This window comes from Lepus europaeus, chromosome 12, assembly GCF_033115175.1.
Source record: "Lepus europaeus isolate LE1 chromosome 12, mLepTim1.pri, whole genome shotgun sequence".
Taxonomy (NCBI): Eukaryota; Metazoa; Chordata; class Mammalia; order Lagomorpha; family Leporidae; genus Lepus; species Lepus europaeus.
Window position 1 is genome coordinate 90,937,960 of NC_084838.1, and position 24,696 is coordinate 90,962,655.

Consider the following 24,696-nt stretch of genomic DNA (forward strand, 5'->3'; position numbering starts at 1 on the left):
ATGGGAGATCTCTGATAGAGATCTCTATGCCTTTCAAAGAAATTAAATAAGTCTCTCTAATGTTGCCTTTGTGAAGAATATCACTGCTTATTATATTGATTATCTATTACAGTGTAGGAAGTTACTGCAAATCAGTATCTTAAAATAATACACATTTGTTAGCTCACAGTTTCTGTAGGTCAGGAGCCTGGCATGGCGTGGCTTGATTGTCTGCCTTGGGATCGTGTCAAAACAGATTTTGAAGTGTAATAGATTGCAGCTTCACTTCAAGGGTTGAGTAGGGAAGAACCTCATTCTAAGCCCATGTGGCTATCTGTAGCATTTTCTTCTTTGCAGAATGCAGGACTAAGGGCCTCAGTTTCTTGCTGGCTGTTAGCTACAGGCCTCTCTTGGTTCCTCACTGTATGACTTCTGCCATAGGGCAGTATGTGTCTAAACATTCAGGGAGATAGTGTTCACACAAGATGGGCATTGTCTTTTGGAGCAATCCCATATGCAAAACCAGATACATGCTGACAGCTTTGCCATACTCTGTTAGAAGCAAGCCATAGTTCATACCCACATGAAAGGGGAGGTGATTACACAAGGCAAGAATCTGAAAGTGATCAGAATTCACCAGAAAGTAAACAAACCTATTTTATTGCCCAGAGTTAAACTGACTCTAAAGTTTAAGGGCACTGTCCCCAAGGCCACCCTCACATTTAGCAATGTCTAGGACCCCGAGAACTCACTACTCTTCTCATGGTGATGGCTGTTACAGGTAAAGGGAATGCATAAAAATCAAAAGAAGAGATACATGGGGTAGAGTCTGGGGCTTTCCAGTGTGAAGCTTCCATTGCTTTCAGTGGGTGTTGGTCTCCTACCCATTGATGTGTGACAATACATGGAGTGTTGCCAACCAGGTCAACTCATCTAAGTCTTGTTGTTCAGAAGTCTATTAAAAAAAAAATTATTTATTTGAAAGGCAGAGTGATGGGCATGGTTGAAGGAGGATATCTTCCATTCTCTTTTTCTTTTTTTTTTAAGATTTTTTTTTTATTTATTTGAAAGGCAGAGTTACAGTGAGGCAGAGAGAGAGAGAGGTCTTCCATCCACAAGTTCACTCCCCAAATGGCCGCAGTGGCCAGAGCTGGGCCCATTCGAAGCCAGGAGCTAGTAGCTTCCTCCGGGTTTCCCATGTGAGTGTAGGGCCTGGCCCAAGCATTTATATATATATATATATATATATATATATATATATATATATATATATATATATATTTGAAAGTCAGAGAGAGAGAGATCTCTCCCATCTGCTGGTTCACTCCCCAATTGACTGCAACAGCCAGAGCTGTGCTGATCCGAAGCTAGGAGCTTCTCCTGGGTCTCCACGTGGGTGCAGGGGCCCAAGGCCTTGAGCCATCTACTGCTTTCCCAAGCCATAGCAGAGAGCTGGATTGAAAGTGGAGCAGCCAGGACTCGAACCATGGGATGCCTGCACTGCAGGCAGCGGCTTTACCCACTATGCCATAACACGGTCCCCTGGGCCATCTTCTGCTCTCCCAGACCATAGCAGAGGGCAAGATCGGAAGTGGGGCAGCTAACTCTCGAACTGGCACCCATATGGGATTCCGACACTGCAGGCGGAAGCTTTGCTCACTTGCCATAGCGTTGCACCCCCCTCTCTGTTTTTAAATATTTTATTTATTTATTTGAAAGGCAGATGACAGAGGAAGAGAGAAAGAGGTCTGCTGGTTCATTCCCCAAATGTCTGCAGCAGTGAGGGCTAGGCTAGGCTGAAGCCAGGAGCTTAGAACTCCATCTGGATCTCCCACATGGGTGGCAGGGGCCCAAGTACATGGATCATCTTCTGCTTCTCCCAGCTTCTTCAGGGAGCTGGATCAGAAGCGGAGCAGGTAGAACTCAAACAGGTGCTCCGATGTAGGATACCAGCCTTGCAAATAGCTTAATCCATTGTGCCACACCTCCAGCTACCAGAGTTTTTATTGAGGCCTCATTATATAGAATTGGTTGGTTTGTGGGTTGATTGCTTGTCCATTTGTTTGAATTAAGCCTCCAGGTCAACTAACATGGCACAATCTGAAGCCTCTGCCCTAAATCACATGTGGGGTCTTTCTGGAGTGGCCATCCTAAACTTTAAACTGTTGAATATGACTGGTTCCACCCTTAACACAGGCACTCCTATTAGGAATGACATAGATTCCCTCCTAGGAGCCAAGGCAAAGCTGAGACCTCTTTCTAAACAGAGCCAAAATTATTACTGCATGGTTACCAGTATAAAATTTTGGAAGAGGAGATGGTTTTCTGTGCCAGAAGTATATCCTGGCAGAAAGCTGTTCAGCTTTCACTGTGCAGGAATAAAGGATGGAAGCAGCTGAGTTCTTAAGAGTAGGCAGTGTATCCAAAAGGGTAAGATTTTTTCATTCAGTTGGTGAAACTATTGCATTATCCTCAGCATTTTGTTTCAAAAGTGTACCATGGTCTTTTCTTCCTTCTAACTGTTGCTCAGCAGTAGGCAACCAGAAAATGTGCTGAGTAAATGTGAAGTAAGTTTTGGAAACGAGGATTTTCTGGGAAAGAGTATTTTTTGGAGGTGTTTTGTTTCTGGTAGAAACCACATAGCTACCAATGGATTGGCTTCCAACAAAGCTGTGCACCAGAAGAATCTTCCCCTATCATCGTCTTCCTCTGACTTTATAGGAAATAGTGAAGTTTAGGAGTCAGAACACGCAAGTTCTAGTTTTGATTCTCTCACTAACAACCTTCCCTTGATCTTGGACATGGTCTCTAACTTCTTTAGGCCTCAGTCTCTTTATCCGTTGGACTGGACTCTAGTTACTGCAGGGTTTCTCAGCCTCTACACTGTTGACATTTTTGGATCCAATCATTCTTTGTTGAGGAAGTTCCTGTGCATTGCCCGATGTTTATGTGCAACTCTACTTTCCACTCATGAGATGCCAGTAGCACATCCCCACCCCCACCATCAATCATAGCAACTAAAAATGCCTCCAGCATTGTCAAACATCACCCCTGTTGAGAACCACTGAGCTACTAGATACTTACCATTTAAAGCCCAGTGTTGTAGGACTTTATGGAAAGTTTGTGGTTTGAATCTCCTTCTTAATCTCATGTTTATGCCTGACCCTGGTCATTTGTACAAATAAGAAATAGGAGAATCTCAGTACCTTTCAAAAGGGTGAGATTTTAAAGGGAGGGAATTATGACTCAATGTAAGGAAGAGTTAATGGTAAAAAATGTGTCTGTTGAATCTAGTTTTTCTTGGCAGTACAAAAATCTTTGGGAAATTCACAACCTAAACATATAAAATGATGAAAGATGTGTCCATGATATTGTGATAGTTATAACTGGCATAGTTTATGGGGAAAGTTGGAACATATAAGGAACTTTGGATTTTTTTAGCTGTTATGATTTAATTTCATTTGCAGCTGCTCTTACACTTTTTTTCCAAAATGTAGACAGAATGGATTTGGAATCAGGAAACCAGGGTTTTAGGTCTAGCCATCCTTAGGGACATGTGAATTCTTTACAACAGAAGAACATATAGAAGAGCCAAGGTTTATTTCTTCTACTTTCTTTTTTTTTCCCCTACAGGGCTGGTTAAATGTGTTATATGATATGCATACATCTGTATTTTAGTTTAGTGGCCCCAAACTTGAGTAACAGAATAAAAATGTATGTAGAGTGTTTGAGGCAATGTTTAAACACAGGCTAAAATTCTCAACCAGTATTATTGTAAGCAGATTTATGAAGGATCTTTTGTTTTTATTTCCTTTCTAAATGTGTGCTCATTTTGACTCTGTTAAGCTTGGATTTCTGTTGTAGTTTGAATTTATTTGTTAATAGTTACAAACATTTCAGCTGATTAACTAACATAACTAAATACTGTGCAGTGTAATGAGAAAAATAATGGATTCTCATGGTTTTCTTTCCTTTTATATGTATCAAATCAGCTGATTTAATATGTATCTCTGAGGTAGGTGACTGAGATATCTTTATATACTAGTTGAAGAAAATAATTTATTCTTTAGTTTCTTTAAGGGAAAATGTTGAGGTTTTTGTTTTGTGTTTAATGAGAAATATTTGGTGGGTTTGAGTTCCTCAGGGCATTTTCAAGTAATAAGAAATTGTTGTTCAGGGTGGGCATTATGGTGCAGTGTTTTAACCCACCCTTGCATTGCCTGCATTCCTTATCAGAGGGTGAGTTTGAGTTACAGCTTCTCCACTTTCCATTCAGCTCCCTGCTAATGCACATCTGGGGGACACCGAATGATGACTCTGCCACCCACATGGGAGACCCAGATGGAGTTCAAAGCTCCAGGCTTTGGGCTAGACCTAGCCCTAGCTATTGTAGGCTTTTGAGAGGTGAACCAACAGATGGAAGGTCTTTCTCCGTCACTCTGCCTTTCAAGTAGATGAAAATTTAAAAATCACTTTTTTAAAAAATGGTTGTTCACCATCTTTTCTTGGGGCCTGAGCTGGAGAGGCTTTGTGATGCGTTTGTCTCTGCATGGGCCTGAGGTGTTCTTCTAGTGGACAGAAGGAATCTGGTTGCACTGCTGCTGTAGGGGGTGGGGAAGGGTGCAGGATGTTTTGTAAAGCTGAACTATCTAGGGATGACTTTGAATTTATCTGTTGTAGGATGTTGGATTTAAGCACCCCAATGAAATACTCAGTAGTGTCTCTCCTTTCCACTAAATGAGTAGAATGTGGGAAGGAACTCTAGGAGATGTGGACCCTTTCTGTGCTGTCTGGTTTAGGAAAGCCAGCATGATCACCTGGGCTGTGGGCTGCAGGGCCAGATCTGCTGGAGCAGATTACTCTGTACTGAGAGTTTACTGAGCAGATTACTCTCTACTGTGACTGGTATGGACTTCAAGTGCTTTCTCATATATATCATCTCTCTTCATCCTGTGACAACCAAAGAGAACCATCTTTCTTTTAAAATGAGGAAAAGGAGGCTCAGATAAACTAAATTTGTCAGAGTCCCCTCTCTCAGAGGTGTAGAGTCATGCTTTATCCCCACAGATCTCAGAAATCAAATGCCTTGTTTTAAATTGTGAAGTTGTAAGATTTTTATTCTTAACTAAAACTGGTCTTTAGGAGGGAATAAAAGTGGAACCAAGCTGTTCAAGAGGTGAGGCAAAGTAATCGCCGTGTCAGCGTCAGTCTCGGCTGGAGTGTGTTCTCTCCCAGCCTACCAGTTAGTCCCTGTTACGTAGGCGGTGTCGCCTCTTTCTGGGATCCCTCAGCCGCCTCATGGGCCTCACCATGGCAGTCATTCCATCTTATATGCTCACTTGGGTTTTGTAGTTTCTGCTGCTTTAGCATATTCTTTCTTCCTTGTGCTAAAATGAGTTGTCTAATTTTATTGTTATTTAAATAATTGCTTTGGGATAATTCACATTCAATACAATTCACCATTTTAAAGTGTATAGTTCAGTTTTCCTGAGTATTTTCAGACTTGTACAAGCATCATCACAATTATTTTAGAAAATTTTCATCACCTAGAAAGAAATCCTGTTCCCATTAACAGGGCCAAACTCCCCTCTTTTCCGCTACCTCCTAGCTCTGGGTAGCCAGTGACCTTTTTGCCTCTGAATTTCTCTGTTCTGAGTCTTTCATGTAAATAGAATCATACAATAGCATGACTTGTTCTGTAGCTGACTTCTTTCAAATATGTTTTCAAGGTTTATGCATGTTGTAGCATGTCTCAGTGCTTCATTGCTTTTTATGGCTGAATTATTCAATTGCATGGATAGACCATGTTTTGTTTTTCCATGTTTTGTTTGTCCATCCATGGACACATGAGTGTTATCCACTTTTTGGCTCTCAGGGATAATGTTGCTGTGGACATTCAAGTACAGGTATTTGTGTGGACATGTGTTCAGTTTTCTTGGGTTTATATGTAGATATGGAATTGCTGGTTCATATATAGCTCTTTACGTCTTTCTTATCTCTTAGAACATCCAGGATATTTTCTATATCTTAGCTCGTAATGTTTAAATTTATAACCAACCGTGTTCTTAAAAATTACAAGAGAGGATATAGGCCTCACATTTTTGTGCCTCTGTTGCAAAGTGCTTTGCCTACTAGCATTGACTCTCAGCTTTGCCCTTCTACTTGTATTTTACAGGGTCACAACTACTCTTTCTACTCCATTTCTTGATCTCTCTTGCTAAACTTTATGCTCTCAAGGACTTTTTAACCATTGATCAAATGAATTAGTGAAGTTTTTGTTCATGTGCATTCCAGATTGTGGAGGCTCTCTGAGGACAGCTGGGTGTGCTATTCTTCCAGATAATGTTAATAACCTACTGAAAGATATAAAGAATATCAGAGGCTTCATTTTTACCGACATCACAAAGAACATAAACCCACAAGCTTGAATACCCCTTCATAAATAATTTCACTTGTCTGGTTGTCCCATGTCATCCAAATTATTACCATTTGTTTTGGGGTTTCCTGTACAGGAAGACCCAGATTTATATTTATCTCTTACCTGAGGAATTCAATGAAACATAAGCCTGGTAGTTCAAGAGTTCATGACAGTGGTTAGATAATTATAAGAAATACTTACAGTACTTCATTGTGATAGATCAAAGAATAAGCAACTTTTAGAGCAAATGTTAAAAGCTATCTATCTGGGGCCGGCACTGTGGTGTGGCAGGTAAAGCCACTGCCTGCAGGTCTGGCATCCCATATGGGTGCTGGTTCGAGTCCGTGCTGCTCCACTTCTGATACAGCTCCATGTTATGGCCTGAGAAAGCAGGAGAAGATGTCCCAGTACTTGGGCCCCTGCACCCACGTGGAAGATCCAGAAGAAGCAGCTGGCTCCTGGCTTTGGATTGGCGCAGCTCCAGCCATTGTGGCCATCTGGGGAGTGAACCAGCAGATGGAAGACCTTACCCCCCACACCTGCCCCACGTCTCTCTATAACTCTGCCTGTCAAATAAATAATTAAATCTTTTTTTTTTTAAAGCTATCCAAAATTTAAAGGAACTATATTCAGCTGTGGCATGATGTAAGTGTTGCCTGATGTGTTTCTAATGTGTTGTGCTAGGAAGACAAAAGAGTTGAATAATATTGAGGAAATTTTGCTAACAATAACCTTGTGAACAAAGCTCTTATTTATTAGCAAATCTTTATGTAACTAACATGAGGATACGTTTTTTAAAATTTATTTTATTTGAAAGAATTACAGAGAAAGAGGAAGAAACAGAGATCTTTCATCTGCTGATTCAATCCCCAAGTGGCTACAGTGGCCAGGGCGGGGCCAGGCCAAAGCCAGGAGCCAGTAGTTTCATTCTGGTCTCCCACATGGGTGCAGATGACCAAAGATGGAGATGCTAACACTGCAGTTGGTAGTTTAACCTGCTGAGCACAGTGCTGGACCCAAGGATACCTTTCTTGAGTTGAATTTACTATTAAAAAAAAAAAAAAGTTATCTCAATTGAAATGGAGTGCAATGAAGATAGTTTTGAGCACTTGCTAAAATTTGCTCAAATACAGATTACAATGAGATAATTTTGTGGTTTTTAGTTATCCAGATGTAGAGTTTATCATTTTCTTGCTTTGGTGTGTTTGGTGTTCTGAGACAAAAAACTAGATTACTTGATTTTGTGAGTTTATATGTCTTAGATCAATTGTAGGATAATCTATGTTGGATAAACAAACCTTTTATTTTTTTTTTTCCTCTCCTCTCACAAAATAGTCAACACAAAGACATCAATGACTTCAAAAGATGTGGGACTTCTCCCAACAACCAAGCAATTCTGCAATGAACAATAACTTGGTGTTTTCCATTTCAATTCTGACTCTGTTTGCCTGGAGACACTGTCAGACCCTACATGTTGGGGACTCAGTCTCCAAGCTTACCCCTACTCCACTTTAGATACCAATCACAAGCCCTAAGTAGCTTTACTTATGCTTCTGACCAATTGGCTATAAATCAGTGTCCCCCCAACACCCCTTCTTGGGTTCTGATTAATTTTCTTGAGTGCACAGAACTCCGGGAAATATTACTTGCATTCATTTGGTTTATTACAAAAGATACAGATAAAGACATGCATAGTGCACAGTATAGGGGAAACTGTGCAGACTTCCATTCCACCTCCAGGCAACACCTTCCAGGAACCTTCATGTATTCATTTATCCAGGAGCTCTGCAGACCCTGTCCTCTTGTGTTTTTACCAACATTTGATTTCACATACATGATTGCTAATAGACTAAGTGGGAAACCCCTGCAAAGCCTATCTGATCAGATTCTTTCTTTCCTCTCTGTGCACCCTTCTACCCTGCAGGCTATGAGGCAGGACATCCCTGGAATGAGGATTATCTTGTGACTTACTGTAGCCAAAAGTAGATCAGAAAATTTCTTTTGTCCAGCTCTAAGACAGGAGCAGGGAGAGTTTTTGTGACCTGCTATGAGGAAGAGAAATTCTGATTTCTATGGCCTGCCTTGGGGAAGGAATTATGAGCCAGGAACTATAGATGAAAATCAAAATATGAATATTATAAACACAGATGCCCCTTGAAAATCAAAAACTAATTTTGTGCTCTAAGAGGTTAGCCTAGGGGATGGATGCCCTAGTGAAAAGGTCACAAATACAAACACAAGTGTGAAGGCTTTTCTTGATATGAGGTTAAAAAAATCTGTTGCTTGAATGAATGACTGTTCATTACATTAATTTGCCCTTCAGTAATTCAAACATTGTCCTCTAGTCATTAAAAGGACAGGCTTTCAGGTCTTCTCTGCCAATGTTACTTTCCTCCTCAGTCCTAGAAAATTTATTAATAAAAATCACTAATTACTAATAGATTAATAATAAAAGTACTGATAGAAATGGTACACTCACTGAATTTCTCAACATATTTCCATTTTTAAAGAGTGTAAGCTTTAAAGCTTAGTTTTTGATTTTGATGAGAGGCGTTGATGAGTGAATTTGCAGTCACAGCTTCAATTTCATTGAACTGAAGGTAGAGTTGCTGATTGTGCACAGGAATATTTGAGATAGTCTTGAGCTTACGGCTGTTCTAATTTTTATGTGTAAAAATTTCTGTTGCTTTGAGTAAGTTCTAATCCTATATATTGATATAAATGTCACCAACAACTTAATTGTAATTCTGATCACATACTAATATGAAATACTAGATATATTTCTTTGAGCAATACATGCTTAGATTTTTCAATACTGAGGTTTTGTGAAGTCATTAGCATATATCTATACAGTTTCTTGCCATTCTTGACTGTCATAGTAATGAGGATCAAAATGCTCTTCCGCTCCTTGCTCGTGGCTGTCCTGGGCACCATCACTTTCATCATGCTCGTCACTATCTTCGTCTTGAAATCGCCTGAAAACTTGGGTTTTCAGGCGTATTGTTTGACCATTAGTGCTTCGTTGTTCACCATAATAAATACTGTGTATGTAAGGGAAGCAGAAGAAGATGTATGAGTTTATTGGTTCTTTGAGCTTATTTTGATCTACACGAAGATATGTTAAATGGTAGTTATGTAGAGGGTCAACAGAAGGACACATCACTGTTACATTGACATCTGAAAAATACAAATTAAAAATTAATCATACAGCTTCATTTCTGTAATTTTATGTTAAATTTTGTTATTGGGATACATTTCATTAAAATACCTCTAAGTAGAATTAGCTTTAATTTTTTAAATAAAAAAGTGAAAATTAAGCTCTGAGTTTTATATTACAAAAATAAATTTGATTTCAGTAACTTTTCTGAGTAATAAATTGTTAGTAGAAACGGTCTCAAAAAATTTAAAGTCATCAGTGTGCTGACATCACAGACACTGTGATGTAACCCACTGTGCTGCAGTGCCAGCCTCAATATTGCAAATTTTTATTCCTCAAATTTGTATCTTTTGTGCTAAATCAGAACTGTAAATAGTTGATTCTATCAACAATTTTTTTATTAATAAAGTTTATTTTTTAATATCAGTACATTACTTAGGATACTCATTCATATACTCTAAATTCTCAATATTCAAGATAGTAAAATCTAATAGACTTCTTGGCACACCATTATTTCGCAACAATTTCTACCAATACTTTTGCCAACTTCAAAACCATTTTTAGCAATGTATAAAGCATGATTGTTCTTTAAAAGATCAAAATACTATTCCTTCTATCTTTAAAATATTAAAAATGTACATACTTTCTATTTCATTATTTTCTAGGTATAAGTGTTCCAAATTTCTTGGAATGTAGAATGATTGCTTCAATTTATTATGTCCAACGTTGAGCTCTACAAGGTTGGAGAGATTAAAAATGTTATATGGGATGTCTTGCAGTTTGTTGTGTGAAATTCTTAGAGCATGAAGTTTTGGAAGTTTGTCAAAGTAATTTTCTGGTATAGAAGAAATTGAGTTATTTTCTAAAGATAGATACATAAGTGAAGAAGGCAAACCAGGAGGCATTGATTCTAATCTGTTATGGCATAGGTTGAGCTGCATTAATTTTTCCATTTTGGCGAGAATTTTTTCTTTTAACATAGAATCGTGAAGATGATTGTAACAGAGATCAAGCATGGTTAAGTTGACTAGCCCATCCATGGCATCTGTCTGCAGTACAGAGATGTTGTTGTAACCAAGGAAGAGTCTTTCCAGAGATTTAGGAAGAGGTGATGGAAATTCTTCTAGATTGTTGTGTTCTAAGTGAAGTTGTAGTAGGTTTGGAAACTTGGCAAACACACCATAATCTATTTTTTGAGATTTAATTTTGTTGTGGCTGAGGTTAATTTCTTTAAGATGAGTGGCATTGATAAATGAATTTGCAGTCACAGCTTCAATCTCATTGAACTGAAGGTAGAGTTGCCGAATGTGCGCAGGAATATTTGGGATAGTCTTGAGCTTACGGTTGACACAGTACATTGATGCTGGAAAGTTAGATGGACAGGAGCATTCCCTGGCACAGCCTAAAGTATACTGATGGAAAGGAGCTCCATATTCTATATTTTGATGAAACTGGAATTCTGGTTGGTAATCCTCACTTGGGTCTTGGTCATATTCTTCATCCCATTGATAAGTTTCATATTGGCTATACACTTTGACACCAAAAAAGAATAGAAACACATACACTGGACTTGAAAAGCCCATGTTCTTTTTTGTCCTATTGCAAAGAGAAAATGAAATTTATTGTGGGAAAGGTAATAAAAGTCAGAATAAATCTTGTATAAATTGATAGTTATGTAAAATTATAATATTTGTGTCTCTGTTTAAAAGAATATCTAGGAAAAAATGGGCAGTGCTGAAACCAAAATTAATGTTTAAGTACCATCAAGTAGAATTAATTTTTTAAATTATATACCATATCAAACCATAGTTAAAAGTCTGGTGTTCCAGACCTTTAATAAGAAATTATCTTTTTTTTTTTTTTTAAGTAACTGTCTTTTAATAGAATCTCAGTTTCTCTTGCTTACTAGAGTGCAGATTTACAGTGAGGACACTTCACTTAGCGACCACTCGGTGTTCCCCTGGAAATGTTGGGTTTCTTGCCAGCTGCTCAGTTCTTTAGGGCTGGCCACTATCTGTGGAAAGAGACACCTATTTTTGAGTTTGAGAGCTTTTGACTAGGAGATTCTGTTTTAATGTTAAACTAAAATCCTTACAGCTTGTTAGCTGGTACCTTTTTCTGCCCTTTGGAGGAACGTGGTATGTTTGAGATATTTAGAAATCACTATCATGTTTCCTCTTAGTGTTTTTCTGTCCAAACCTAACTGTGCCTTCAAACTTTCCTCATGAAAGTTTCCAGAAACCAATAGTTTTGTTTCTAACTCTGCTTGAGTAGTTCACATTCCAAACATACACAATATTTATTCTACAATGTTTGAGTTTTATAATATTTTAATCTTTTTTTTTTGTATTTATTTGACAGGTAGAGTTATAGACAGAGAAAGAGTCAGAGAGAAAGGTCTTCCCTCCTTTGGTTCACTCCCCAAATGGCCGCTACAGCCGGCGCTGCATCGATCCGAAGCCAGGAGCCAGGTGCTTCTTCATGGTCTCCCATGTGGGTGCAGGATCCAAGCACTTGGGCCATCCTCCACTGCCTTCCCAGGCCACAGCAGAGAGCTGGACTGGAAGAGGAGCAACTGGGGCTAGAACCTGGCACCCATATGGGATGCCGGCACCACAGATGGAGGATTAACCAACTGAGCCACAGCGCCGGCCTCGATATTTTATTCTTTATATTTTTATTCCAGCTTCCTTTTTTCCACTACTATTTTTGCCTTCATTTATAGATAGACAAATATTAAAATCAAACCATCCCTGTCTCCCAGGGGTGTGAAGTCTAGTGGAGGATCAGAGAGACATGCAGGGAGCAAGAGGATTCTGGGGGTAAGACCGTGAGGGGAGGAGACTCTAGAAAGTTCACCCCAGAAGATGTAGAGAAGGCTGATATACATCCTGGAGGAGACTAGAAACCTACATTCATCAACCATGTTGCTTGATGTATATGCCCCTTGCCTCATCAATCAAATAAAAATTGTGACTATCGTTAAACTGTACTTTGGGGGTGAGTTCTGGCACAGTGGGTTAAACCTCAGCTCAGAATGCTCATGTCCCATTCTGGAGTGCTGATTCAAGTCCTGCTCCAAGGCCTGGCTACACTGCTTCCACCCAGCTTCCTGCTAATATATCCTGGGAAACCGTGGATGATGGTTCATGTTCTTGGGCCCCTGCCACCCATGTGGAAGACCCAAGGAGAGTTCCTGGTCCCCAGCTTCAGCCTGGCCCAGTCCTGGCTGTTGCAAGGTGTTTGAGAAGTGAAAAAACAGATGGAAAATATCTCTCTCTCTCTCCTTCTCTCAAGTTGATGAAAAATACTTAAACATTAAAAAAAAATAATAATTAGACTTTGGTTATCTCACCTTGTATAAGATGTTCATGTAAAAGTACTTGCAAGTTGAATTCTGCTCTCCAGATGGAATGAGTGTTATTATTTAGGAAACGGTTTTTAAAAGTCATTCTTCTTTTACTATTATCCATGATTTAATGAGAGAGTGAATGTCCTAACACATCATGTATGCATAAAATGACTTCTCTCCTGCTCATCTTGAATGCTCTAAGTTACTTTTTATCATTAATATAATTGAGAAAATAATAATTAAAACATTTTATCTTACAGAATCACATATGATAAAGATTGGGAAACGTCTTGGTTTCTTATTTCTTTTTTGTCAAAAAAAATTCAGAGACTAGAAATATTACATGTATTTAGGTTTGAATTAGTTACTTGGGTAGAGACTCTTGGTTTCTTCTGTCACTGATCTCTTCTGGTAATGTCATCCTTCATTCTTCTCATGCAACCACATCCAAGACCTGCTCATCTCAAGCTATAACCCCTTCACACTCAATTTTGGGCATCCTACATTCTAACCACTATCTTAGTGTAGTGACTCCAGCTGTGATAATTCTTGAATTTCAGTGGTATCTAAAATATATTGATCCCAGTGTCTTTTCACTGACCCCCAGCCTTAACTCCCATCATTGTCAGTTTGTTCTTACCACCTTGGACCCCGTGGTTCATCCCTTTTTTTTGCACGTGCACTACAGAGTCTGGTCCCTGACATTTGGTAAACTACAATTCCAGCTACTCCATTGCCTGCCTTCTCTCAACTTGACTCAAGCAGCTGAAAATGACTCAAGAAAAACAGGACCAAGCCTAATGGTCTCACTCTTAGTTCATGATTACAACCGTGCTGTGCAGGTGCATCTCTTTAGTTCATGCTTTCCTTCTCTCCCTGAATGTTGTATATCAGCGCTCTCTCACTTCCAAAATCTCGCTCTCCATCATTGCTTTGGGATGACGAACCTTGCTTCCTTTACTTTAATAAAGAAATATCAAGTGATCATTCTAATATATTTTCTTGTACGAGGGTACTTCAAAAAATTCATGGGAAATGGAATTAATGGATAAATTTATTTTGGTGCCCAAAATTCCTTAAAACTCCATGCATATGAGTGATCCTCAAAAATTTCATGGAGAATGCATATTATGGATACACTATGCATGGATTTCAAAATTTTTTCACCAAAATAAATGTATCTTAATTCCAGTTTTCTACTGACTTTTTGAAGTAGCCTCATATATTTTGCCACTCACATATTTGCTACCCAAAATAGGAATGCTGTGATCTTTTTTGTTTTTTAAACAATTTGTGATTTTGGAACTCATGAAGGTTACTCTTTGTTTTCCATGCGATTCGTAAAGGACATGGCACTGACCTTGACTTTTACTTTGGATGAGTGTTAGGATCCTCATAGAACCAGATGGAGAGGCTTCCAGGTAGAGGAGATGAGTGACAACATAGAAACAACAAGGTAACATGCTTAGGAAATAGTGGTTAACTATTGTAGGAGTAAAATGAGACTGTGAAAGCCAGAATCTGGAAGGCTTAAATTCTGACCCAAGGGATTTGTACTCTGAAAATAAGTGCCTGATTTACTGAATTAACATATTTGAGCTAAGATGATTACATTGCAATGCTCATGGGTGAACTAGGGGAGTCTTGAGAGGAGTGAAGGAGTTGTTCTTTTCCCAAAGGGCAGTGTTGACAGCAAGCCAAAGCCAACTCCTGCTGAACTGGGAGCTCTTCATGGATCTGCCTGGGGCTCTTGTGCACCAAAGGTGATTACTGTACTGGATACACTATGTGGATGTGCTTATAAAAGCACTTTATAGGGGCCAGCTCTGAGACATAGAGGGTGAAGCTGCCGCTTATAGTGCTGGCATCCTATATGGGTGCCGGTTCTAGTACCGAATGCTTCACTTCCAATCCAGCTCTCTGCTATGGCCTGGGAAAGCAGTAGAGGATGGCCCAAGTCCTTAGGCCCCTGCACCCCCATGGGAGACCTGGAAGAAGCTGCTGGCTCCTGGCTTCAGATCAGCGCAGCTCCGGCTGTTGCAGCCATCTGGGGAGTGAACCAACTGATAGAAGACCTCTCTCTGTCTCTCTCTTTCTGCCTCTGCCTCTCTGTAACGCTGCCTTTCAAATAAGTAAATAAATCTTTTAAAAAAGGGAAAAAAGTATGTTATAAATATTAATAGGCAGGTTTTACATTTTTTATTCTTTTTTGAATTATTTTATTTGAAAGACAGAGATACAGAGAGGTAGAGCCAGAGAGAGACAGAGGTCTTCCATTCCATTGGTTCACTCTTCAAATGACCACAATGGCCAGAGCTGAGCTGATCCGAAGCCAGGAGCCAGGATCTTCTTCTGGGCCTCCCACATGGGTGCAGGGGTCCTTGGAGTTTACAGTTGTCCTGAGTTACTTTTGGAGGTGAAACACTAGGCTAAGTTAGTGAGGAACACAGAAATGAAGAGGACATGAAGACACAGTCTGTAAAGAGCAGTTTGGTAGAAAAGAAACACAACAAAGAGAACCAAAACTTAGAGCAGAGGGCAGTTGTTGCTGAGCTAGGCAGTGCCGTGGGGCCTCTGGCTCCATCCTGCTTGGGAAAGCACGGAGGCCTTTTATAGATACCATTTGACCTAGACTTTGAGAAATTAGCAGGAATTAGTATAGAACATCCTCTGAATTTTACTTAGATATAGCCGTGTCCTGTTTCATGGGGAGGTACCTTCTGATAAATGCATCATGAGGAGGGTTTTTTGTTCTGTAAGCATCATGAAGCACACTTACACGAATTTACATAGTGCCTACCACCCATCCATGCTGTATGGTATGGCTTATTGCTCCTAGAGCCAGGGTGAACAAAGCAACATGAAATTAGAAACAAGCCCCAGAGAAATGATACAAGCAAGGCATGCTGCACATAAGATATATGAGGCTGCTGCCAGTGGAGCATGGCATCCTGTTTTACAATAACTTTTGTTTTCATTTTTATTTATTCATTTGAGAGGCAGAGAGAGTACAGGTGCTCCCATTGCTGGTTCCCTTCTCAAATGCCCACAATAGCCAGGGCTGAACCAGGTCTCCCACAATGTGGCAGGAGTCAAATTACTTGAGCCATTACCACTGTTTCCAAGAATTTACATTAGGGCCGGCGCCATGGCTTAACAGGCTAATCCTCTGCCTTGCGGCGCAGGAACAGAGGGTTCTAGTCCCGGTTGGGGCGCCGGATTCTATTCCGGTTGCCCCTCTTCCAGGCCAGCTCCTTGCTATGGCCTGGGAAGGCAGTGGAGGATGGCCCAAGTCCTTCCTTGGGCCCTGCACCTGCATGGGAGACCAGGAGAAGCACCTGGCTCCTGGCTTTGGATCAGCGAGATGTGCCGGCCGCAGCAGCCATTGGAGGGTGAACCAACGGCAAAAAGGAAGACCTTTCTCTCTGTCTCTCTCACTATCCACTCTGCCTGTCAAAAAAAAAAAAAAAAAAAAAAAAAGAATTTACATTAGCAGGAAGCTTTAGTTGGGGAACAGAACTGAGACTTGAACCCAGACATCCTGATATGAGTTTTGGATATCCCAAGTGGCGTCTTAAACATGAGGCCAAATTGCCCACTCCTAAACATTTTTTTCAATAAAAAGGAAGGCAGTTAGCCTAGTGGTTGAGACAACCATATCGGAATACACAGGGCCAATGCTCAACTCTAGCACTGGCTCCTGATTCCAGACCCAGGGAGGTAGCACTGATGATTGTTGTAGGAGAGACCCAGATTGTGTTTCTAACCCCACCTTTGGCCTGGCTCCAGCCACTGCTGGCATTATTATGTACTGTGTACAATTGTATGTGCTGTATTTGTTATGACTGGCAGCTTAATAGATTTGTTTACAGCAGCATTAGCACACACATGTGAGTAATGCATTGTCCTAGTTGTCATGGGAACTATTATGTCACTAGGAGATAGAAATTTCCAGCCCCTTATAATTTTATGGGGTCCCTGTCATGTATACAGTCTCCTCTGAACTGTCATTACGTGGTTCATGACTATTTTATTGTGCCCCTTATATTATAGCATTTAGAATTTTAAAGGGTTTATCTTTCATTTCAGTCTCTCTCTCTCTTTTTTTTTTTTTTTTTTTTTTGACAGGCAGAGTGGATAGTGAGAGAGAGAGACAGAGAGAAAGGTCTTCCTTTTGCCGTTGGTTCACCCTCCAATGGCCGCCATGGCTGGCGCGCTGCGGCCGGCGCACCATGCTGATCCAAAGGCAGGAGCCAGGTGCTTCTCCTGGTCTCCCATGGGGTGCAGGGCCCAAGCACTTGGGCCATCCTCCACTGCACTCCCGGGCCACAGCAGAGAGCTGGCCTGGAAGAGGGGCAACCGGGACAGAATCCAGTGCCCCGACCAGGACTAGAACCTGGTGTGCCGGTGTCGCAAGGTGGAGGATTAGCCTAGTGAGCCGCGGCGCCGGCCTTCGTTTTAGTCTCTTGATAGTCCCTGGAGTTGAGTTCCATAAGGCTACTGTGTTACTAAACGACCGGTGACAGAGGGAGGCAGAATCACAGTTACACTGGGCCAAGCTACATACACCAGGCTCTGAGGCTGACTGTCAAACAGATGAGCTTGCCAAAGAGTGTTGCCTAAGAAAACTCATCTGAACTCTATCCTTGTATTAAAAACATAAGCAAGCTTCAATTAATAGCCTTACATTTGAAAACTGGAGTCTGTTGATCAACAGTTATGAAAGATGTTGGGAAAGAAGGAAACCTAGATGATACCTTTGGCCTAGAACCAGGGCTTGACAGTTGGATCCTCTGAAAGCAAAGGACTTCTTCATGTTTGACTTTCTAGTTCCTGGTCATCTCTGGAGAAGGGCTTTTCCTGAGGAGTGATTTCTCCTCTGCCCTTGTCCTCCTGCAGTTTTCAGGTCTGAAATTCATCCCGTTTCTATCCACATGCTCACTGATTTCTGTTCCTCTTCCCTTGTGATAATTCTCCCTGTTACGATCTGTGTTTTCATTTTATCCAAAATTTTTATTCCAGCTAACCTATTCTTAGCCATTTGCATATTTCGTTGCTTCTGCTTTTTGTATTCTACAGTCTATACCTTGATCTCTATAGGATAATTCACACCAAAAAGGTAGAACTCAATACCAGCCATCCCATTTCCTGATTTCTGATTTTTAACAGAATCTAGTGCAAAACATGGTATGTAAGTGCTCAGAGGCTTGTTGAGTGAATGATTAAATTAATAAATCAGAGGTTATGTGTCATGAGGAATACCCATCTCTAATAATGTTGATAATTGCTTGGCTTTTTTTTTTTAACCTTGGTGGTTTCTTTAAATGAACATAGTAACAGATTTTGATAATGTATTCCTCTCTTTCTTATTACATTCTCTGTATAACAAAGAGGAAAAAGGAAATTTGAAGCAAAGTAAAATATATATTATTGTTTTTTAAAAATTATCAAAAGTGCTATGTTTATAATATTTTTGTTACTTGAAAAAAAGCTCTTATACTTTCATCAATACAAGCTCTAGTTGAAATTATTTATGCAGGTGAGGTATGATTTACCCAGTAATGGAAGGTTTAAAATAAAAGCTTCATAAGAAAGGCTTTTTAAATTACTTTAAAGATATAATTATTTTATTGGTATGCCATAGAAACTAGTATATAAGAAAACAAATTATAGTATGCGATTCAGGATTTTGTCTAAAACATTTTTAAATTTAACTCTGTAAAATTAATTCACTATAGAAACATGAATGTCTCAATTGTTATTAGCTAGATTACAATTAAATCTTAAGAACTGAAAACAAGTGACCAGATCCTTTAATAGACTAGATAAAGAATTCATGTCTGTCTTTTAAGAGGAAAATGAAATAAACATTCAGTATCAGAGACTTGGTCTAATATAAAAATTTTGGGAAAATCTTGAGTGGAATTTGTGCAAATACCCATCTTCCCTGCAGCTGGAATTTCCAGCACTGCTCACGTAATAGAGAGAAAGAGACCCCAAAGTAAGAGAAATCTATTCCTTTAACTGAGATTCTTTCCTTTCATTTAATGTATTTTAAAAAAACTAAACAAAGACTGTTTATTGGATACATCTTACATTAGAAAATTAAACTCACTCTACTACTTCTTTCCATGAACACATTCCTTAATCAAAGTTTTGATGTAACTTTTACCAGATTTTGTTTCCAAAAGTTGTGCTTTTGTGATAGCTACAGTCTACTTTAAAACTAAACAAATTCAGTATACTTAATTTTAACAAAAGGAATACATTCTTTAAAAATTGAAAATTGTTTTTATCATCATACCTGTTGAGTTTGCTTTAGTTTTCGGGGGTTGATGAATTTGCAAATCCTTTAAATGATTCAGAAATTCCTAAATTCTTTAACTGAGTCTCTTAAAAATCCACAGTAACTCTGTATGCAGACAGGGCTGTTCCTTGAGTTACTGTAGCAATTTAAGCAAATACAATCTGCTTGGAAAACACTTGGGTTGAGTTAAAATTATATCTTTCTTTTCATTATACAAAGCTTTGTGGATTTAAATTAAGATGTTTGTGTTCTCGGTCAGATTTATGTGGCTGACTTCTTTCTTTTACTCTTAATTTTGGTTTGAGGTGTGGCAAGAATTTCCTCCAATATGAAAGGCAAACAGAGCTAAATGAAACAGCATGTACTGATTACTGTTTTCATTTTCATTTTCATGCCAAAGAATTCCTCAAATTAAGGTCCACTGTAACAAGGAGCCCAGTATCTCTGCAATTTAAGGTAGAACTCAAAATTGTCTTGTCTCTGGGCTGGCCAGCATGTTGTGTTCAGATCAATGCTTCCCTTTGTTAAAACAAGGAATCAAGATCAGAAACATGTAGCCTTTCACATCTACTTTATGTTTAAAATGCAATCAATCATCAACTACACAGATTAAGTATATAATTTTTCTATGCAAATACTTATACTTTCTTTTCTATCAGCTATCCCCTTAATGTTCCCAAAGTGACCCACCAGGATGACATCTAATAACTTGTGAAATAAAAGTATCGTGACTATGGAAGTCAGCACTTCATCTTCTGAAACTGTATCTCCAATTTGCCTGTTTTCATTGGTGCACAAAACAGTTGTATACTGCTGGATAAAAGGAGGTGGAAAGTTTCTGTTGCTATATTCCTGTAACATTCAATTTACAGATTGAGAAAAATGTTCTCATTTCACTGAGCACTCTCGAAAGGGTTAACAGTTAACTGCTTAAATGTTAAATTTTCGTATTTCAAACAGAGAGTTAACATGTGTTTCCCTTGGCAGTGGATGTTGAGTTTATTTTGGGGAGAATTCTTTCAAGCTTGTGTAAATAAGGTAAAATGAATCTTGGAGTTCATTTTTGTTTCTTCAAAACAGTGTTTTCCATTAGATTTTTACAAAGAATTCACAAGATTTATTTTGTTAATCTTAAGATTTAAGAAAAGTATACAGTTTTTAAAGTTATGCTTTAGCAGTATTGTGAAAATCTAGTCACTGGTTTGAGACATTGGTATGTAAAACATAGCAGACCACATTTGGACCAAGATTCCATCTTGTTACTGATCTTTCCCATATGTTTCCTATTAGTATCTCTGTCCTGGACCCTCAGGCCTCCACACTAGGCAAAAGAAAGCAAATCTGTGTACTTTTTCCAAAAATTACTTTCAATGCCTTCACAGTTCTCTTGAAAGGTTAATTTGAAATCAACAGCTTATTTTTATAATTCCTCATTTTAATTCTGTGAGTTGAATTTATGATAGGGATTCTATTGTTCATATTTCTAACAAATGTGAGTAAAAATATTTATCAATAGGCAGAGCACATAGCACCAAAACTGTCTAAAAAATTGAAACTGGGTTGGCAATGTGAGGCTATAAATGAAAAGTAGAAACTATATTCTGATGTGGTGGTTTTGATAGCTAACTGTTTTGGTTTTGTGGTCTCAAGTCAGTTGAATTGGTGAAAAGTCTGTCATATCATTTGATTGAAGTATATAGGGTATCTCAAAGTTGAGTGATATAAGTGCTGGCTAGAAAGGCCCTCCAAGACTTGTTTAACATAATAAGCAAAATTTTTATTTATTCATTTCATTTGTTCATGTGTCTAACTCATTTATTGAACATCTACTTTGTACAAGGAATTTTAGGTACTGGGGGCTCAGCAGTGATAATCCTATCATCACAGAAAGTGAATCACATTTACTAAATGGTGCAGGAATAATGGAAGAAAAACAGAGCAGGATAGAGGCATAAAAACAAGAGAGTCATGGAGTACTTAAGACAATACTGTGTCTGTGAACTGTGACACAGCAGTTTAGTCACTGTATAGCAGTGGTAAGAGCCAGGTTCTTTCTGGTGGAGTGGGAGGTTTATGTTAAGGGGAGTGGCAAGAATGATCCATGAGGCGATGGTTTAGAGTTGGACATGTTAATATGTATTCCTATTTAACTATGTATACAGACAATGGCAATATTCAGGTGTGTTTGTAGATATGTGTATGCACAGGGGTTAGTTTTCCTTTTTTTTTTTTTTTAAGATTTATTTTATTTATTTGAAAGATAGAGTTACAGAGAGAGAGACAGAGAGAGAGGTCTTCCATCTGCTGGTTCACTCCCCAGAATGGCCAAAGCTGTGCCGATCCAAAGCCAAGAGCTTCCTCTGGGTCTCTCATGTGGGTGCAGGGGCCCAAGGACTTGGGCCATCTTCTACTGCTTTCCCAGGCCATAGCAGAGAGCTGGACTGGAAGAAGAGCAGCCAGGACTTGAACCGGCACCCATATGGGATGCTGGCACTTCAGGCCAGGGCTTTAACCTGCTGCACCACAGTGCTGGCCCCAGGGAGTTAATTTTCACACAAATGTCTCCTTGCTCTATAGCTGAAAGGACCTAGAATCAAAAGCATCACAATTGTCCTGCACTGTGGCAGAGCGGGTAAAGCTGCCCCTTGCAGTGCTGGCATCCCTTATGGGCGCAGGTTCGAGACCCAGCTGCTTCACTTCTGGTCCAGCTCTGCTTTGGCCTGGGAAAGCAGTAGAAAATGGCCCAAGTTCTTGGTCCCCTGCACCCTTGTGGGAAGACCTGGAGGAAGCTCTTGGCTCCTGGCTTCAGATCTGCACAGCTCTGGCTGTTGTGACCAATCAGGGAATGAATTAGTGGATGAAAGAACTCTCTCTCTCTCTCTCTCTCTCTCTTTCTCTCTCTCTCTCTCTCTCTCTCCCTCCCCCCTTCTATCTCTATAACTCTGACTTTCAAATAAATAAACCTCAAAAAAAAATCACAATTGCAATGACAACACCTAACAAACAGAACTTGGTTTCTAACAGACTTTTCCAGTGAAAGAAACAGGGGTTGCTCTGTGGAAAATGAATGTATGGATGATCGCAGAAGAACTAGGACAGGGAAAGTACAATATGGGCCTGGAGTATCGTGTTGTTTGTATGTGCTTGCTAATATGTCTGAAGGATAAATTGAAAATTTTGTCTCTTTAAAAAATATTCTGTATTTGAAAGAAAGATGGAGACAGAGCTGTATCTTCCATCTGCTGACACACTCCCCAAATGCCCACAACAGCCAGAGCTAGTCCAGGCCAAAGCCAGAAGCTCAAGATTCCCGCATTGGTAGCAAAGATCCAAGTATTTGATCTACCACTCATTGTCTTTGGGGGCATGCATTAGCAGGAAGTTGGAATTGGATATGGAGCCAAGACTCAAACCCAAGCACTCCAACATGGGATGTGGGATCCTAAGCAACATCATAACTGCTATACAAACACCCTCCCCAGTAATTTTTGTGTTTTCTAGTTCATGCTTTTGGTATCAAGTCAAAGAACTCTTTGCCCAACCAATATCCTTAAGATTTTTTCTTGTTTGTTCCAAAAGTTGTATAGTTTTGTCTCTTACACTAATATTTATGCCTATGATCTATTTTGAGTTAATTTTTGTCTATGGTATAAGGCTAGGGTCTAAGTCCACTTTTTTTGCAAGTTAATATCCAGTTGTCTCAGCACCATTAGTTGAAAAGACAATTACTTCTCACTTGATCTTAGTCAAAAGGCCAACAAGCGATGTCAATTGCTTCTCTGTTGAATTGCCTTGATATCTTTGTGAAAGATCAGGTAACCATGGAGATGTAGGTTTGTGTCATATTCTCATCTCTGTTCCACTAATGTATGTGTCTGCCTTGCGTAAGTACCAAGCTATCCTGGTTATGGCAGCTTCCCAGTAAGTTTGGCCATCAGGTAGTAAACATTGATAACACTTTGTTCTTTTTCCAAGTTGTTTTCACTGTTATAAGTACTTTGCATTACCATATAATTTGCAACATTGGTATGTCCCCTTGTACCACCATAAGGTTTGGTAGTGATCAAGTGCTTGCTACTTGAGCATAGTATCTATAGTGTTTGCATGGTCAGGCTTGGTAAATACTCAGTGTGGTGGTTTTTTTTTTTTTTTTTTAAGTATTGTGAATGACTTAGATTAGATACTTGATAAATATACAAAGCATCATTCTTATTCCAGTTTTCCAATAGTCTATCCCTTTTTATAATTTTTATTATAATGTTATTGAGAATTTATGTCTATTTTATAGCGAATGTATACTTTGGAAAGTGATAATGCTATATATATATATATATTTAGAAATCTTTTATTTAATGAGTACAAATTTCATAAGTACAACCTTAGGAATATAGTGGTTCTTCCTCCCCTCCCCCATACCCACTCTCCCACTCCCATCACAGGTCTGGAGGGAGTAGAGCCATTGATGTTATAGTAGAGGCTGTGATTACAAAAAAATGAGGCCCCAGGTGGGCTAGATAGGATCTAGAACAAGGGACAGAGTCATTATTGGAGGACCTAAGAAAGCTGGAGTCTAAACACAAGTAAGTTTTCCAATTGAGAGGCAAATAGAACCTGACAGAAGGGGCCTGATAATAATCAGGTGGGCTTTGAGGCCTTGCCAATCATGAAGCCCAGACCTATCTATCTCTTCACGTGGTGTACATCATAAAGAAGGTATGAACCTCTTTGGGGAAGGCACCCTATATATTTCCATTACCTAGCTGGCCTGGGAGGAGAGCTGGCCAGTTGAAAGCAGGTGGCATCTCTAACAGGAAATTTACAGTTCTGCCTGCAATGTTACTGACCTTACTGGGCCATAAGATTATTTTTAAATATATCTGACTTTGTTGTCGTTATTTTCAGTCTTTTGCAGCATATTAGAATAAGACTGCCCTCCCATGGTGAAAATTAGGTAATTTGTCCAGTAAATGTAATGGATTCATTTTGGAAAAAAGAAAAACACTTTAAAAGGTATATCTTGTAAAATATGCAGAAAACAAGCATTTCTGTGGTTTCTCAATGGACAGAGATGGTAGAACCCCTATAGCTATAGATCACAGTGGCTACCACCATGGAGGCCTGGGCCTCAGTTTTTGCTGAGTCCATGGTCTGACGTCTTCTGTCTCTGGGGGTCAGTTTTCATCTTAAAATAAAGGAATTTAGCTGAGGCTTCTCCAGACCCAAAGTTGTGTGGCTCTTTTGGCTTTCTGTTCTATGTTTTCTTTGTCTTCCTGTTATTTTAGGGCAGGGGTGGGGAACATCTGGCCAGCAAGTGGTATAAGGTCCACAAAATCACTTGATCTAGCCCTGCCAAGGCCACCATATATGCAGGACCCAAAATTAATCTATAGCATACTGATTTTTGACTTGGATAATTTTATATGGCCTGTGAATGATGTTATAAATATCCAAATAGCCTTGTCAGAAAAAGGTTTCCCACTCTT

General features: G+C 39.4%; 2 protein-coding genes across 3 annotated transcripts in view; one reads left to right on the top strand and one right to left on the bottom strand.

The window, feature by feature from the left end:
* The window catches only part of CENPP (centromere protein P), a 257,893-nt gene that overhangs the window by 92,474 nt on the left and 140,723 nt on the right, over positions 1-24,696 (top strand). The window lies entirely within an intron of this gene.
* On the bottom strand, positions 7,576-19,459 carry OMD (osteomodulin). Of its 2 annotated transcripts, XM_062207097.1 has the most exons (4): positions 19,211-19,459; positions 11,461-11,568; positions 10,198-11,150; positions 7,576-9,574 (listed from the first exon to the last, which is right to left on the bottom strand). In XM_062207097.1, the coding sequence occupies exons 3-4, from the start codon at positions 11,135-11,137 to the stop codon at positions 9,243-9,245; spliced, it is 1,272 nt and encodes a 423-aa protein (XP_062063081.1). In that variant the 5' UTR covers positions 11,138-11,150; positions 11,461-11,568; positions 19,211-19,459; the 3' UTR covers positions 7,576-9,242. The 2 variants fall into 2 exon arrangements, with proteins under 2 accessions (XP_062063081.1, XP_062063080.1); XM_062207096.1 differs by lacking the exon at positions 11,461-11,568.

Bases quoted from the DNA above. Each gene is read 5' to 3' on its own strand.
- OMD (XM_062207096.1), bottom strand. From the start codon at position 11,137: ATGGGCTTTTCAAGTCCAGTGTATGTGTTTCTATTCTTTTTTGGTGTC. The intron at 9,575-10,197 runs GTATGTACATTT...TGTATTTTTCAG, and splicing joins AGAAAATAATGAAATAGAAA to ATGTCAATGTAACAGTGATG.